The sequence below is a fragment of the Falco rusticolus genome, chromosome 2 (genome assembly GCF_015220075.1).
Source record: "Falco rusticolus isolate bFalRus1 chromosome 2, bFalRus1.pri, whole genome shotgun sequence".
NCBI lineage: Eukaryota > Metazoa > Chordata > Aves > Falconiformes > Falconidae > Falco > Falco rusticolus.
In genome coordinates, this window is record NC_051188.1 from 19,596,896 (window position 1) to 19,613,267 (window position 16,372).

The 16,372-nt window shown below is 44.3% G+C and overlaps 1 protein-coding gene across 4 annotated transcripts; it reads right to left on the bottom strand.

The window, feature by feature from the left end:
• Window positions 1-3,412: 3,412 nt before the first annotated feature.
• Window positions 3,413-14,534, bottom strand: LOC119143458 (gap junction beta-6 protein). 4 transcript variants are annotated; one of them, XM_037377750.1, is made up of 3 exons: window positions 14,357-14,534; window positions 13,799-13,873; window positions 3,413-5,236 (listed from the first exon to the last, which is right to left on the bottom strand). In XM_037377750.1, exon 3 carries the CDS (start codon window positions 5,212-5,214, stop codon window positions 4,423-4,425), a length of 792 nt encoding a protein of 263 aa, XP_037233647.1. In that variant the 5' UTR covers window positions 5,215-5,236; window positions 13,799-13,873; window positions 14,357-14,534; the 3' UTR covers window positions 3,413-4,422. The 4 variants fall into 4 exon arrangements, with proteins under 4 accessions (XP_037233647.1, XP_037233645.1, XP_037233646.1 ...); XM_037377748.1 differs by having other exon boundaries at window positions 14,353-14,534; XM_037377749.1 differs by having other exon boundaries at window positions 13,799-13,876; window positions 14,353-14,534.
• Window positions 14,535-16,372: the final 1,838 nt, after the last annotated feature.

The window sequence follows — 16,372 nt, forward strand, 5'->3', positions numbered from 1 at the left end:
AGCCTGTTGCAATAGGACAAGGGGTAATGGTTTTACACTAAAAGAGGGTAGATTTACACTAGATACAAGGAAGAATTTTTTTTACAATGAGGGTGGTGAACCATGGGAACAGGTTGCCAGAGAGCTGGTAGATGCCCCATCCATGGAAACATTCAAGGTCAGGCTGGATGGGGCTCTGAGCAACCTGATCTAGTTGAAGACATCCTTGCTCATTGCAGGGGGGTTGGACTAGATGACCTTAAAGGTGCCTTCCAACCCCAACTGTTCTGTAATTCTATGAAATAAGATTTCAGGAGCATTGTAATAAAGTCTCGGTTCAGTAAGGGAAATAGAGATAACACTGGTAATAGGAAAACATACCCACCATTTGGGAGCAGAGGTCTGCCTCATGTGGGCTGTTGCGGTGCTTTCCAGCACGCCATTGCAGGGCAAGGGTGGGTGAGGCACTGGGACAGCAGGGCATGCACCAGCAGAACCTCTGCTCGGCAGAGGGGCTGAGGGAGCTGAGCTCGCTCTGATCTGGCAGCGAAGAGCTCGTGGCTGCAGTACACGGGGCAGGGTAGGCAGCCTAACTGCAAAAGGAGGAGAGAGCAGGTTCAGACCATCTTGTGACTGGTCTCATCTGCATTTTTTTAGCTTTGGAATGCAGGGTAGCTGGGAAGGGCTTAGGTCAATGGGAAAACAAAGCCAAAGTTGCAGTGGGGCTGGGCTGGGAAGAGAGCGGGCTGGAGGAGGGCATGCAGTGGGGCTGGAGACAAGGGCTGTTGTGTGTAATGGCAGCAGAGTCCGGCAGCTGCTGCTGTGCCTGTACCTGGTCAGGGCTCCTGCCTGTTTGATTGGAAAGCAAGACGGGGAGGGGTGGGGGGTGGGGGGAGGGGGTACGGGGAATTTGTAGGAGAGCTTTTCCAGAGGCTCTGATTAATCATTTGGCATCGCAGCCAATTTAAGCAATTTCTGCCCCAGGCATAACAAAGGGGAAATCACAGGGTGGGGAGATGCAGCAGGGATGGGCAGGGACAATTAAACCAGCTGCCATCAGAGGAACTGGCTGAACTACCACCGAGTGATGGTGGTGCCAGTGTAGTGCAAACTGCCGGTCACCAGTGGGTCAGAGACTGTGGGGGAGACCCTCTCCCTCGGGGCATGGCTATGGGGCAGGAGCAAAGGCAGGCACTGAGAAGGGCTGGGAGTGGGTGTGCTCTGTGGTTCAGAGCAGCCCCAGCCAGCCCCAGCCAGCCTGAGGAGATGCTGGAGGTCTGGTTCCAAGAAAAGCCAAACAGCTGCCTCACCTGCTCAGGCCACAGGATGTCCAGGGTGGGAAGGTGACTTGAGAGAAACAAGACACTGAAAGCTGCCATTTCCTCATGATGCCATCTACTTCAGCCAGCACAACGGGAGACAAGGAACTATTTAAAGAGGGCACTGAAACCGTCAGTTTCAAAACCAGGGCCTTTTCTGTGGCACTAACAAAAGTCAGAGGATGTTTCAGCTAAAGGACAGTGTCCGTAATTAGGGTTGCACATGGTGTGATGAGAAACATCCCACCCAGCCAAACACGTCTCAGTCACAACCGGTCTTCCCTGCTGAGTCAATGACTTACACTAGTGAAGCCTTGGATAAGCTCCGGCTCTTTGATTTACAAGCAGCCCTTGGCGCAGATGGGACAGGGCCTGGCACGTTTGTTCCTGACCCATCTGGCTGCCAGGACACCCCGCAGCAGGACAGTGCTGCTTGGCTGCACTTCACCAGGTCCTGCTACCATGTAGGAGACATCCAACCAACCCAAAGCCATTTGCAGCTTGGCCACGCACAAAGGACCACATAAGCCCAATTTCTTCATTTAAGCTTCGTCCACCTAGCCACGCTTCAAATAACAACAGACACGGAGCTGCCCTTCCAGAAAAATCCAACTGCTGGAATAAAAACCACTGTTGAAAACTTGTAAGAAGGAAACGAAAATACCATATAGAGAGCTACTGTCATATCCCCGGTTGGGGTTTAGCAGGTCTACACTTCTATCACAGACCAAGAAAAACTATCGCTCCTCCATGTGAGGAAAACCTATCTGCCTTAAGGTGTTTTCCAGGTTTATTGACATTCAGCGTAGGGCTATTTTAATTTGATCACTAGAAGTGGTGAGACATGATCAGGCATAATCATTAACTGATCTCCATTTGTATTCCCTATGCAGTATGTGATTCGCAGCATGCCCTGGATGAAAGTCCATAGCTTGAGTTGCTGGGTGAAACACAGCTCTGGAACAGAAGCAGCTGTGTCTCCGCTCCCCGGGACCTGCACAGCACAAGGCCTGAGCCCTCGGTGTTTGCCCCTGGGCAGACTGGCAAGTGATCTGGTGAGGCAGAGCCTGAGCACCCACCTTCCTGACCCTAAGGGAGCAGCTCCATTAAGTAAAGATTTAAACCATTGCCAAAGCGGGACGTGGAGCCTGGAGTGGAAGCCGTGACGAGGCCACCCCAAACATCGCCTACAAAGGCAAACTTTTATAGCTCTTTTCACTTCTGCTTGTATTTTCAGTCTGCAGAAAGAACACCACACGCACACTAATATACAGTTTTGTGTGTATTTTTTCCTCGAGCTTGCTGGTAGATACGTTCGGAAGACTAGCAGTGATTTCTTTTCACAACAGCAATTAAAAAAGAAAATGTGCTGTGAAGGCAGGAAAAATCAGGAGTTTGCCAGTGGAAGAGAATAGATAAATGACAGGGCTCAGCTTAGGCCCTCACACAGGGACAGAGCTGACTCTGGGTATTTTCTCTCTCCTGTTGCGGGTGCCTGTACCCTGTTAGGGTTCTGCTGGTCACACATAAGCCAACCAACCAGCCCAAACCCACTTACAGCACGGACACACACAAAGCTGTGCTCACACCTGCTACAAAAAAAGTGTGACACAACAGCAGAAAGAAAACCATGCCGAGTGTAATCTCTCTTCCTAGGGCTACCTGCGCTTTGTTATACCCCTTGAAACAGCTCCACGATACAAAAAACAATGAGGCTAATCCATCTGGACCAGCGTGAAAAAAGAAAGAGCAAGTTTGATGAGGTCAGCATGTCCGTGACATTTTTATCACGGTGAGAAGTGATCCAAAATAGGAAACACACACAAGACACTGTAACTAAGGCTTTGTACTACACCCGCCTCTGACTTTCAGGATCCCTGGCTTTCAACCCCTCCCCCAGACACACACCCCCGTGCCCTCAAGAGTTATGTGCGTACCTCCATCAGAGTATGGACAACAGAACTAGGGCATAGGTGCTCTGGCTGGGAACGAGGGCTGTGTACGGGCTATGTGCACATTGGACATACAGTCCCTGCTTGAAAACAATTTGTCATAAGCATTTGCCTTGCTTAAGACCTCACTAGCATTCACAGATAGACTCTCACTTCACTGAGAAAGGTTAAAGTATTTGCCTTTTATTCAGAAGACTTGTTCTGTTTCCAGTGGTACTTCTCCATGTCCTTCAAACCAAAGAGCCCCTAGTTTTGTAACAGCACCAGTCTACCACAATAAAAGCAAACAAATCAAAACCAAAAAAGTTCCATGATGTGATATAGCATAAAGAAACAAATACAGCTAGTACATCAGAGAAATAAACATTTACATAAAGTTGTGTAAGTTGCTATAGAAGTGGCAGTATGCAATTAAAAGAGCAATAAGATTACCAGGTCTGCTAGATGTTTATAGCATGTCTACTCAGACTGTACCTATATTGTCATGCTGGCTTTAGGCATGACTTTGCACTTGGGACCTAGCTACCTCAGTCAGCCGTGCTACACATGGTAGGCTTTCACACAACTTCCCTACAGCCCACAGTGTGTATGCAAGTGTCCCAAGCCACCTGTCCAGACTCAAGCAGCGCTTGCAAAGCTGTAGAGAAGTAGCCTATCGCCATCTCCTCCCTATGGATACGGTATTACAGGGTTCATCTGCATATGCCTGGTGAAGAAACAATATACAGTCAGTTGTGTACTATAACACCTTAAGTCACATGGAATCTTAGACTTTAGAAAAAATATTTTAATTGTCAGTTCACAAGTAAAAACTATCACTATTACAAAACATCTTGTAATACTAGAATATCTAGCTTGGAAAGAATTTTGTTTTTATCGCTGTTGCATGTAGTTTTCAGGAGCTGTTGTCAGCATGAAGGTATTAGTGGGTTTCCCACTTGTCATAGTCAGTTTGTAAGGGTACTCATAGGAAGATACCATTTCCTATTTAAACCTCATGCCATTTTCACATGTTTAGGCTGCCCTGATTTTTTCAGACATGTGCATACTTGACACCTGACACTATGTATCAGTCTCACCCAACTGAAATTGTTTTATATAACAAATTTCACTTGCAGCCTTTAAACAGAACATTCACTCCAAAAAGAGCGAACACCAGCATTTACACCACCTTAGCTACTTGAAAATCCTATAACTGTGTTCTGACAGCTATCAGATATTAACTCGTTCATTTCATTTTGTTTGGTTTCTTCCTTATTCTCATGGTTGGGATGATGTTTTGAATTTCCAGCTTTTTTAGACCTTCTGAGGAAAAATTTTGTCAGTAAGTAGCATAACTCAGCCACATTTAAAAGAATGCAAATGCTGGACACAGCAATCATGAAAATAGTAAACACCGTCTTTTCAGTAGGTCGAGAAACAAAGCAGTCTACTGTGTTGGGGCAGGGCCAAGCATTACACTTCATTAACCGAGGCATTCTGAACCCATCGTACATGAAATAAAACGCATACATGAAGACCGCTTCAAAGACCAGTCTGAAGAAGATGCTGCTAGTGTATGTCCACCACAAGGAGCCCTCAATACGAAACCTCTGTTTTCTGATTTCTTCAATGTCCTTGTATTCACATTTCTGGTCTCCCTTTCTGAACTGCCTTTTCTTCTCATGCCTCCTGTAAGCTACATGCATGGCCACCAGCAACGCAGGTGTGGAAACAAAGATCAGCTGCAGGGCCCAGAGTCTAATATGAGAGATGGGGAAAAAGTGATCGTAGCAAACATTCTTGCAACCAGGTTGCAGAGTGTTGCAGATGAAGTCATCCTGTTCATCTCCCCAGACTCTCTCTGCAGCCACAACCAGGATCATGATACGGAAGATGAACAGGACTGTGAGCCATATCTTCCCAATACTGGTGGAGTGTTTATTTACGCCTCCTAAAATGGTATGCAGAGCTCCCCAGTCCATTGTCTTGCTTTAATCCTCTGACCTAAGAGAAGACAAAGAAAACTAAGATTAATCACAACAGAAAACAAAGACCATCAGGCACACGGTATAAAATAAAGGCAGTATCACATAACTGCAACACATCCATTGGCTGTGGTTACATTTTGGCAACACAGTGGGCTTACCTACAAGCTGTCATAAATAATAATCTAATCACATATCAGGAGGTAATATTTTGTTATTTACACACATGGTATCACTTTCACTCGGCTCCTAGGTGCATTTGCCAACTGAAAACTATTAGCCACATTAAGTAGGAAAAGCAGATGGGGAAACTGATGAAAACAGCCTTAAATTAAAAGCTACAACTTCTAGTATTTTGATAACAGTAACAAAATTAGATGACATCAGCCAAAAGTAAGGTAGGTGTTATGTTAAAAATAAATAAATGAAGTGTTGGGACAGCTAGAATTCCTATATAAATTAAGCCAAGTTGGCCCATCCTTAGCTTTAGAGTGTAAATAACATTTTCATGAGAACATTCCAGCAACAGACAGACTTTGAAGAACCTTCCATGAGCAGGTCTGGATAACCTGCATTCACAATTTTAAAAAATGTGGCTGTAGGGATCTATATTGTCAGTTGAAGCAAATTCCAGAATAGCTTGAGGCAATGAAGGTGAAGCCTCTGTCATTCTCCATCTCCGAGTTGGATGTTTAAAATCAGTGCTTAAAGATTCATCCCAAAATTGCATTTCTCTCCACCAGCTACAGAGACACTAGAGTAATTAGACAAAGACTCCCTCGTCAATGCCTGTCAGATGATTTCCCTCCCCCCTTCCCTGTAACACAGACTGCATTACTCCTAGAATAGGGGAGACATTTCAGAGGCTGGGAGAGTGCTGAAGTCAACACTTAAATAGTTCAGACATACCTGCAGCAGCTGAGACTTCAGGAGAAGCATACAGTTTCCAGTAGGTGAGTTTCAACGTACTACGACTGTAATGGATATACCACATACCTCCCCAGGAACACCACAGTTGCCTGGGTTTGCGCAGCTTCCACAAACAGCCTTTTACAGATGGCATTCAGAGGAATTTCAGCCCACCTCCCCCCACCCCTCTGCTTCAGATGGACTTACACAAAGTTAGTTTGCAAGCTATTCTGAATTCAAGAAGCCAGCATTTCTCATCCCTATCAGCCAGGACCCTCTAAAAGTGCTCACAGATCTTTGTTCTGAAATTCCTCATGAAGGTTTTTATTTCTCAACTTTGTCAAGTTGTTTGCATCTCAGAGATGATCTTTCTTCGGCATTTACAGCACAGGGCAGTAAAACCACATTTTCAAGGTTTCTAGGTAGAAGAGCAACCACCGGCGCAGAGGCCATCATATCCATCATGTGACAGAACTTTTATGATTTTCATAACTCTGAGCTAGGTCACATTGCACAAGGAAGAAAATGAAGACATTTCTTTGCAGTTGTCTTCTGTGTCACGCTGCGATTCTGAGTAATGTCAAAACCTTTCTGGTTTACAGCAGTTTATATATATAGTCAGTAAGTCACAATAATACAGATCATTGAAGTACACAACTATTCAGAGAAAATGAGGACATTAATTATCTGAAATTCTTGTTTTAGTTATATGCAAAGTTGGGGGTTTGTTTTTTTGGGGTTTTTTGTCTTTTTTTTTTTTTGAGTTACTGGAGTGAAAGTGTAAGGTACCTTCACTGGTTCCATAAACTACATTTCCCTCAGATCATGCTGGTTGACTATGTGGGGTTATACATCAGGAAATAAAGCCAAGGAGAGGAGGGGGCAAGATTTTCTTTTGGATTAGAGAACCATTCCAGAGCCTCCTTCAGGGTGCAGACTTTGTGTGCTATATTACCTCTGTATCTGTCTGAAAACAGATAGACTCTTAATACCAGAGGTACTTACAAAACATACCAGCCAGATTTCCAAATATTTGTTTCCATCCCCTTCCACCCCCTACCCCCCTTCTGATTTTTCATCAATCAGACCAGCCTTTCTTTCAGGATTTGCTTTAGAGATCACTGTACGTTAAACAGAATAGTCACAACCTTATTAGTAACAGAGAACAGTAATAAAAACACCATTACACACACATTGCAATTACAGTACTTAAAGTGACACTACAACTAAGAATGAGTAGAAATACTTCTGCACATCTGAAAAAATCAATCCTGTAGAAGACTTGGCACCATGTAAACTGGTATTACAAAAAACATTCACACATCCTTTAATTCCACCAGACACCTTGCATTTCATTCCCTCAGTCATTGTTCCTTCTTCATGCCTGTCAGCCACCTCCTTACAGTGTGAAAGGCTGAGAAGTGGAACCCGTGTATCCCCTCCTCATAAGCCCCGTTTCTTAGCTTCACCTCCTGCTGTATACCAATACGGCCGCCTTCCTGTTACCACAACTTCACAAGCATTTGTTTCCACATGCAATCACTCCTTATCGCCCTGTGCAGAAGGGGATTCAAAATATGAATGCCTCAGGGTGTAGTTAAAGGGCACCTTGTCTTCAGTGGCATAGCTCAAGATGCTTCCCATCATTGTTTGCTCCTGAGGTCACACTGCAGTTCTCCATCTCCCTGCAACTTTGTGGGAGTGCATTATAAACCAGGTGGCTTGTTCAAGTTATTCCCAGTACTAATATATTTTGTTGTTTGGTTGGGTTTTTTTTCCTTTAAAACCAACCCAATTCAATCTGCTTTACAGCACAGACCCACAAGGCATCTGAGAAGTACAACTTCATTTAAAAAAAACAGGCTGCAAATTGCAAAGCACAGGTAAGAACAAGTAGTCGGTGGGGAAGAGGGGCTGGCAAAGCTTTATTGCCAAGGACAATACATCATGAAACTACTCTTAATCTGATTTGCTCCATCTCCTTTGAGAGTATACTGTGCTTGCTAAGCCAAAACACAGTGCTTCAATTCTAGCAAAAGCATGTCTGTATGTGGATCAATGTAGAAGCCACCACACTTTGCAGAAGCAGCCTCTCACCCTGCACCTCCTAGCAACTTTTCCTGTCCTTTCCAGAAGTGCCTTTGTCTTCTGTACCTGCCCAAACCCTGCCCTCTTCCCCATTCCCACCTACCTTTCCAAATACTCCAACTATCTCTTCAGCTCTTCCTGCCACCATCCCATATTCTTCCTGCTGCTTGCCAAGGTAGTCATCAGCCTTTGCCCCTTCTGCCTGTACCCTCGTGGCCTCTCAGGCTCATTTTTATGCTGGTGGAAAGTCATATGACTTCTGGGATACTCCAGAGTGATACAGGCACTGATCAGATACCACTAAAGTCTCACAATCTTCTCACTGAAAGGTGGCACAATTAAGACTGTAGGATCATATTCAGGCAGCCTGAATTCCATCCAAATACTTTGGCACCAATGTTTCCTACTAGCTGGCTTTAAACAGCTCTCATGAATGCAATTTAGGAGCTCTAACGAAGGTAATTCAGGGACTGCTGAAGCGCCCACCTCTCTCCAATAAAACAGATGCAGCGACCCAAGCAGAATTTAAGTTTAGTATGGTCCTTCACACTATTAAGCTGTCAGTGCAGATAACTCCAGCTAAACATCAAGTTTGGGCTATCTGTACTCATGTGATGGCTCATTTACTCCTAACTTACTCAAAAGCTAGGATGTTGACCCATGATCATAGGTTATCTTTCTTCCAAATACTTACTCTTAAGACCTTTTTACTAGCAAGTAGAATATTAACTGTCTTGCTGACCAAAGGAGAAGAAAGCAGGAAAGCTACTTCCTTTTAATGGGTAGTAACGCTTGTTTTCATAGAGCCAGTCCAGATTCTATTTCTATGTGAGCAAATCCAGCTAAATGCCTACAGAAGTAACTTACCTGCTGTGCTCATCTCAGAAGTACTGCACAGTACAAGAATAAGTTAAAGACATCAAAGCTTATGTGAATATTTTGTGAAAAAAAGTAAAGTAGGAATGAGGATAGAGACTGGTTATAAAGGAAGAAGCTGGGAAAGACAGAAGATAACTGAAGTCAACAAGACTGAGAAACAGCATTTAGAACCCATTTTATCATGGCAGTGTATTATCTTAAAGCATTACATTAAAAAAAAAGTTGCAATTGGCATAGGTCTCTTATGCTACCAGCTGAACCTTCTTGTTGAATTTAAACAATCAGAGGATCTCGATAGTATACGGCTGTTACAGTAGGAGTTATAAACTATCATAAAAGATCACCATACTCCACTGAAAGGTGAGCTACAAGGAAAATTGTTCTATATGACCACACACACGTAGAGAGGCACATAAGCAGTTTTTTTGGTTTGGGCTTTTGTTTTGTTTGTTGTTTTGTTTTTTTCACTAGGCTAGGCAGCAGCAAGGGAAGAACAACAGCTTAACCGTTTCTGTAGTTCTCCAGCTTCTAGGCAGTTGTTTGAGCTCTGCGCTGCCATGGCTAGACAGCCTTCTACTTCAAAGCTAGCTCCCATAAGCCTACATTAAACTGCAATCACAGCACAGTGCATACACCCAGTGCAAATCCCTGCAATTCACACCACTGAGGACAATTATCATTAAGCTCCTGTGTTTACGAGTACAGATCATTAACAGACACTTTTTTCACTCAGTGAGAGACTGTTACACTGGGAAATCATTAGTCAATGGTTAAATCCACAGCTTCAGCAAACCACAACTAGAATACAGCGAAGGTAAAAACAACAGAAGTTCCTTTCACGTACACAGCATTGTGCTTGCTGCTATAGGATATTATCAAGCAAATAAAGTAGTCATTAACAAGTATAACAATATTTACTTATGCTATAGGAACATCTATAAGTCCCATTCAAGAAGAGGCACTGCCAATACAGCCCTCCCTTCAGGTCTTGATCTAAAGTTACACTGGGAACACTAGCTCATATAAGGGCTGATAACCAGCATCAAGGTGTCTTAGAGCTGTATATGTGCTTTCATATCCAGATTTGAAAAATACATATCTGGATTTCAGCAGCTTTCTATTGGCACACCTCATGCTGTCAACCTGGGGTCTAGTTTATGGCTAAGCAAAACAGCAAGTGCTTAATTGCTAGCATGTAGATTTTATTATTCCCATTGCCGAGTTAGTTTTAGTGCTGTACCACAAGAACAGCAGCATTGCCAAGACTGCACCAAGGAAGCTTCTAATAAATACAGGTTAATGCCTTCCAAAGACAGCATCCTTTTATTTCACCAAGAAAGGCTGGCATACAGGCTACAGCAATTACGTGCTAACTCTCTCAGACTTCCTAGCTAATTTATCAGTCTGCCCCATGCCTCAGTTTCCCAGACATTAAAGTGGGGATAACAAAATCTCACCATCTCACAGGGCTGTTCTGAAATGCTCCACTACAATTACAGGCTTCACAGACTCATACTTTGTTATCAGTGGACCAAGACAGACAAGTATCAGTTCAAAGTCAGAAGTACAGAGCTTGAATTCAGTTTTCTAGAATATTCCTGCTACCTGAAAAAGAATACAGCTCCCTACACTGGTGTATCTTTAATGCAGAGTTCAAACTGTAAGAAGATGCAGCTTTGAACTTAGACTTTGGCAACCAAAATCCTTTAATTTCACTATTACAGACAGCTTCCAGCTATTTTCATTTTACAGCAGTATATTAAGAACTTCAAGAAGCATGCAGCTGGAACACTCTGAAATATCAACAACTTCTTTCCTAAAAAGTTGAATAAAGATCAAAAGAGCAGTCTAACAATCACAAAAGCATGTGCAGTTCTCTCTAGTAGCTCTTAAACTTTGTTCTGAACACCTATCTCCAGATCAGAGTGGAAACTGGATAACAGAAAAGCTATGACAGAGAGATTACAGTATATCTGATTTGACACAAGAACAGGCAAAGACTAATGAGGAACAGGAAACCTCTGACAGTTGCAGATCTGAACACTGCAAGCATTGTACTTTTCTTCTACTCAAGTTCATGAAAACAGAGGGCATTCTTTACTCTAATTAAACCTGGTGTGAAACCCAGAGACAGCCCTTAACACAACAGATTGAGACCCAATATATATTTAGTTAAACGTTAAAAAAAAAAGTGTTCTAGTTCAATTCAACAGCATTAAGGGTTCAGTTCCACCCACTATGACCCCCCTTATGACTGTCCCATATTCATGCCCCTACATGAGTTTTAAGTCATTTTCCAGGCATATTTGGAAATACCCATAGCTACTTCACTAGCCTGCAATTGTAACCAGAGGATTGCCATCCACCAGAACATCTCTGCACAAAATTCACTCCACTTATGGAGAACAGGAAATCAGAAGTGCCAGTCACACTTGAGGGCATAACAAGACCGCACAAGTCCTACTAGAATTTGGCCCCTCTCAGCCATTTTCCCCCCTATAAATCTTTCCTTCAAAGTGTGCTTTAGATTTCTCTCTTTGAAAGAAAGCCAGATTTGTGAGCCCTATGTTTTCACTGATGCAAGTGGCCTTCTTCCCATATTTTAAATAGTTTTATATATACTATGCCCTGCTCCCAGTCATGAAAATAGCAACCTTTGTTATAAAATTTTAATGTATTTCTTTTTTTTCTTAACCTGTTAATTCCTACTTCCCCTCGCCTAGACCTAGGAAAACATCTACATCCCCTCTACAAATCTGCCCACTCCCACTTCAATGTAACATTTCCCACAGAACTGGCAAGTCACTATCTCTTTCAAACACACACAGAACTTGCACCTTTTTGGAAATGCTAATTAATTTATAAATGTTGATACATTTATAAACACTAAGATTTTATACTGCAGTGCAGCTTTTCCTTTAGTGTGTATTTTGTTATAATTTTTTTAAGTCAAAAGTAAAGACAAAAAACAATTTTTTCCTTTTTTACAAAAGTATCTATTACAGGAAGAAACATTTGTACGAGATAAGGAATAGAATTAGTTTTCAGCTTTCTTTTATCACCTAACAGGAGATGCGTTTCTATTTTTCCACATTCCTTGTTCTGACAGCACATTATCTCTTCTCATATATCATCACTTCAAGCTTTTCCTTAGACAAACTGGTGTGTAGCCAGGCGAGAGTCACAGTTCTCCTTTCAGATAACTCATCAGTCATCATTAAAAAACAAAAGCAGTGAGGAACAGAACAAGGTAAAACATCAAAAGAAAAAGCAAAGATTTGGCCCATGCTCTTGTTTCATGCAGTTTCTGGGACTACCGATTTCACTGGAGCTGTTCACGAGCAACACAAAGAATCCTCTTTACTCACAGGCACCAAATGAGCTTATGCAATGACTGTTATTAAGAACTCATACACACATCTCAAAGTCCTGCTAACTTTCCAGCTACTGAGATAGTCTGCTAAATCTTTTTCACTGTACAATTACTTTCTGCACAAAATAAATGAGGTTGCCCAAGTAATCTACCTGGGATGCAAACAGCAAAACAGTCAGGCCCAAGCTTCAGAAAGTTGAGAGAACTAGCCCTGTCAGGGCAGAATTAATACCTCCAGAGAAATATTTCAGTTTATGACTTTACTGTTCCGTTTTTAAGCTCTATGATGCATAAACCTTCTACCAACTATGAGACTGACAGTTCTGGGGACTGAAGTCTCCCAGAAACATGCAGTAGAGGTATAACCTCATGGTTCTGCAAACCTGTTAGAAATCCCACCTAGAAAATTACATCGCAACACAGTCAACACATGGAGGTACCGCCTTCTTCCAGACTGAGGCTTGGCCCTCCATTGCCTTTTTTCCTCTAAGCTAAACCTAACACAAACACATGCGCATTCTTCTGCCTCCTGCTTTTCCACTGGGGCTCTTCCAGTTTAAGTATGTGGCAAGCAGGGTATCCAGGCTGAACAGTGGAGAACAAGAGATACTAGAAACCACATAAAACTTCTTTAAAAAGTGAAAGATTTTTAACAAAATCAAGGATGAAAATATATTTTATTCTGCTCTCGACTCAGTGCACACACGTACATCACAGTAATCCCAAACAGGATCTGGGCCCAAGCCCTCATACTATTTCACACAGGCCACAGCCACTAATCAAAGTCACAAAAAACTAGGTTAGAAGAGCATTCTTAAGACAAAAGGCCACTTCCTTCTTTCAACCCTTTGCTTGTTCTCTTAAGGGTATTTCCAAGCTACACAGTAAAAAGTAATGGAGCAAAAGAAAAGAAAAAGAAATTCTTCTACTGGGGGGAAAAGAGAGATCCTCCCAACAGAAGAGACTGCAAGAGTAACATCCAATCTAGAAAAAACTCAATGATGGGAAAACCAGCCATGCCCAGCATGCCACAGAAAGTGTCAGATACCAGCTACTGCTGCTAGCTCAGCAAGCACTCCTGCCCATACTCCAGCACATCCCTTGCTTTTATTTAAGGGCTTGAGTACTCATTCCTTGTGCGATCTTATCCAGCCCTGATACTCCGAAATACATTTATTTCTGACTCACACCTCTCATTTTCTATTCCCCCTGTAATTCTGAGGAATGTTTCCAGTGCGTGATCAGACACTCACAGGACCTGTCAGTTTTACTGATGCAAGCTGTTTACCGTCATGCAGCTCTCTTAACATCACTAGGCGTGTCACAAATTACCTGTAGTTTCAGAAGCCCTTATTTTGCTTGGTGTTTTAGCCAGTCAGGTACTTCACATAACGTGCTTACAAAGAGCTGCTAGTAGAAGGTGAATTAGAAAAAAAAAGAAAAAAAAAGAAGAAACTGTTAGATGTTAAACGCGTAGTTAAGACACAAGAGTATTCCCAACCAAAACCAGTCGCAGTGTTCAGGCACCCCCTTCACGCTGAAGCTCAGGAAGCAGAGCCGAGAGCTCCCAGATGGCGCGGGGCTGGCGCTGCGCCCCGCCACCGGCCCCGGCCCGCCTTCGCGGGCGGCCCCCGCTCCCTCCCCGCGGCGGGCAGCGCCGCCACGGTTCCCGGCTCCGCCGCGGTGGGCCCCGGCCCCGTAATGGAGTGCAACAAGTGTAGCGGTGGCTGCAGCTACAGCGGGGAACAGCGGGCTCGGCCTGCCCCGCCGCGCAGCGCCCCCCGCCCCTTCCGCCAGCGGGCCCTCTCCTCATGAAGGACGCGCGGGAACGGCCGCTCCCGCCACCTGAGGAGCTGCCGGTTCGCCTCCCCCACCGCGCCCCTCACCTGCCTCAGCAGCACCCGCAGCTGCAGGGGAGATCAGCCCCGCCGGGAGCTCTCGGGACTAGGCACCCCGAGTGGCGGGCTCAGCGCGGGTCCGGCGGTGCCTGAGGCGCGGCCAGCCCCAGCCTCGCCGCCCCGCAGCTTTAAGGTCCCTCCCCGTTCACCTGCAGCCGCTTTTAACCCGCCCCTCGCCCGCCTCTGCCCGCGCCCGGCTCCTCAGGCCGCCCGCGGGGGCGGCGGGAAACCCGGGGCGGGGCCGGACGCCCATTCCCGCTGCCGTGCCCTGGGGAGGGGGCTGTGTGGAGGTCGGGGCTTTGAACGTGAGGGGGAAACAGCCAAAATAAAAGCTAAGCCTGGAAGAGTGGCCGCCAGGAGGGCTTGGGTCCCTCCTGGGGGCGGTCGCCGCCCAGGGGCTGGTTTGTGGTTGTAGGGGGAGAGCGTGAGGGGAGGGGAAATCAAGATAACAGCACCTGCGTGGTTTTTTTTCAGAGCAAATGCGTATCTGCTTAAGATAACAAGGTTGTATTTCCGTCTTGTCAAATCCAGGTATTCAAAAGGGCCTTAGGACAGAAAAAACCCAGGCCTTTTCTCCTGGTAATCAATAAGGAATTACTGGCCAAATGAAGGAAGAGCCAGTAGTTTCTGATTGAAATGCTGCAGCAGTGCCCTGCAAACTCGCAGGCTTTCATGGACCTGCAAATATTTGTCAGCTGAAAGACCTATTTTGGAAAGTTTTCTGTTTCCAAGGAATACAGTTGCTGAGGAAACAAGTTACTTTGGGTTCAAAAATCCCTGCCCAAAACAGCATTCTCTGTTTTGCACACATGCACATCAACCTAAATAAATGTTTTCTGATTCTCTTAACCTGATTTCCAAAGAAAACTTACAACACAACTGCAACAACAACAGTACATTTGCTCAGGCTTTGGGTGAAAAATGTGTGTGTTTGCACTTGTTTAGAATATAAGGTCCCAAATGATAAACGATTTCTAGCTAAGGTCTTCTGCCCTTAAAGTCTCTACTTCCTAGAATAAAAATAATCCCATTAAAATATTTTGTAAAAGTCAATGGCTTAACTGATCTTTGTGCTCAGGAAGAAGAGGTAGAAACCTCTAGTATAGGCAACTCAATGTTACGCTTGAAAGATAAGAAGTTGCCATCAGCTGTGGCTTAAACATTAGCTTGTCTCTGTGGTGCTCATCTTTCCTCTGCCACTCCTTCTTACCCTTGCACTCAAATCCATGGAACTTGCCCATTAGGACTGGAAGAAAATTCATGTTGGAAGGGATTTCAGGAGGCCTGTAGTTCAACCTGCCGAACAAAGCAGGGCCAGCTCCTAACTCAGACCATTCGATAGTTATGCCCCATCCACTGGGGACCCAGCACTTGCTGCAGCTGTAGTCAGTTCATTGCAGCAACAGTAGGACCAGGCCCAAGGTATATGATGCTACACAGAGCTAGACAAGCAATAAATGCCTGAGGCCTGAGTCTTCCTGCATTTGCTGACTTCTGCAGGAGTTGTGTGTTCAGATGATGTTTAAGGTTCATGTATGAGAAAGGGAGGTGACTCCAGACCTGGCCACACGTCTATACTTTGCAAAAAGGGAAGCCCATCTCCTAGTGTAAGAAAAGCTTTAGAAGAGGCACCTGGAACACGTGTGTTACCTCTCCAGTCACCTTCCAGCTTGATTCAGTGACCTTGATAAAATAAAATGTGTCCCATCTCTGTCATTTCAATGTCAAAATACTTTAAACATTGGGTATATTTAGCTGCAGCAGAGGATTTTGAGTTTCATGCTGTTTTTTGAGGCTGTGTTTGCTGCCAAAAAGAGGTCATTTTGGCAGTAAGAAAAGTATTATGAAAAGCTAGTGGAGGCAAGACCCTATGGATCTCACTGTGAAATTACCTAAAAGAGATGAATCGTGGGCAGGGATACAGCATGGACCTCTCTGAGCTGCCTTGCATCAAGTCTTCACTGCACTACCTTCAGGAGAGTGTTATGGAGGCCAATACCTGGTGTTT

What these genes read in the sequence shown, in the direction of transcription:
- LOC119143458 (XM_037377750.1), bottom strand. Translation starts at nt 5,214, where the DNA reads ATGGACTGGGGAGCTCTGCATACCATTTTAGGAGGCGTAAATAAACAC.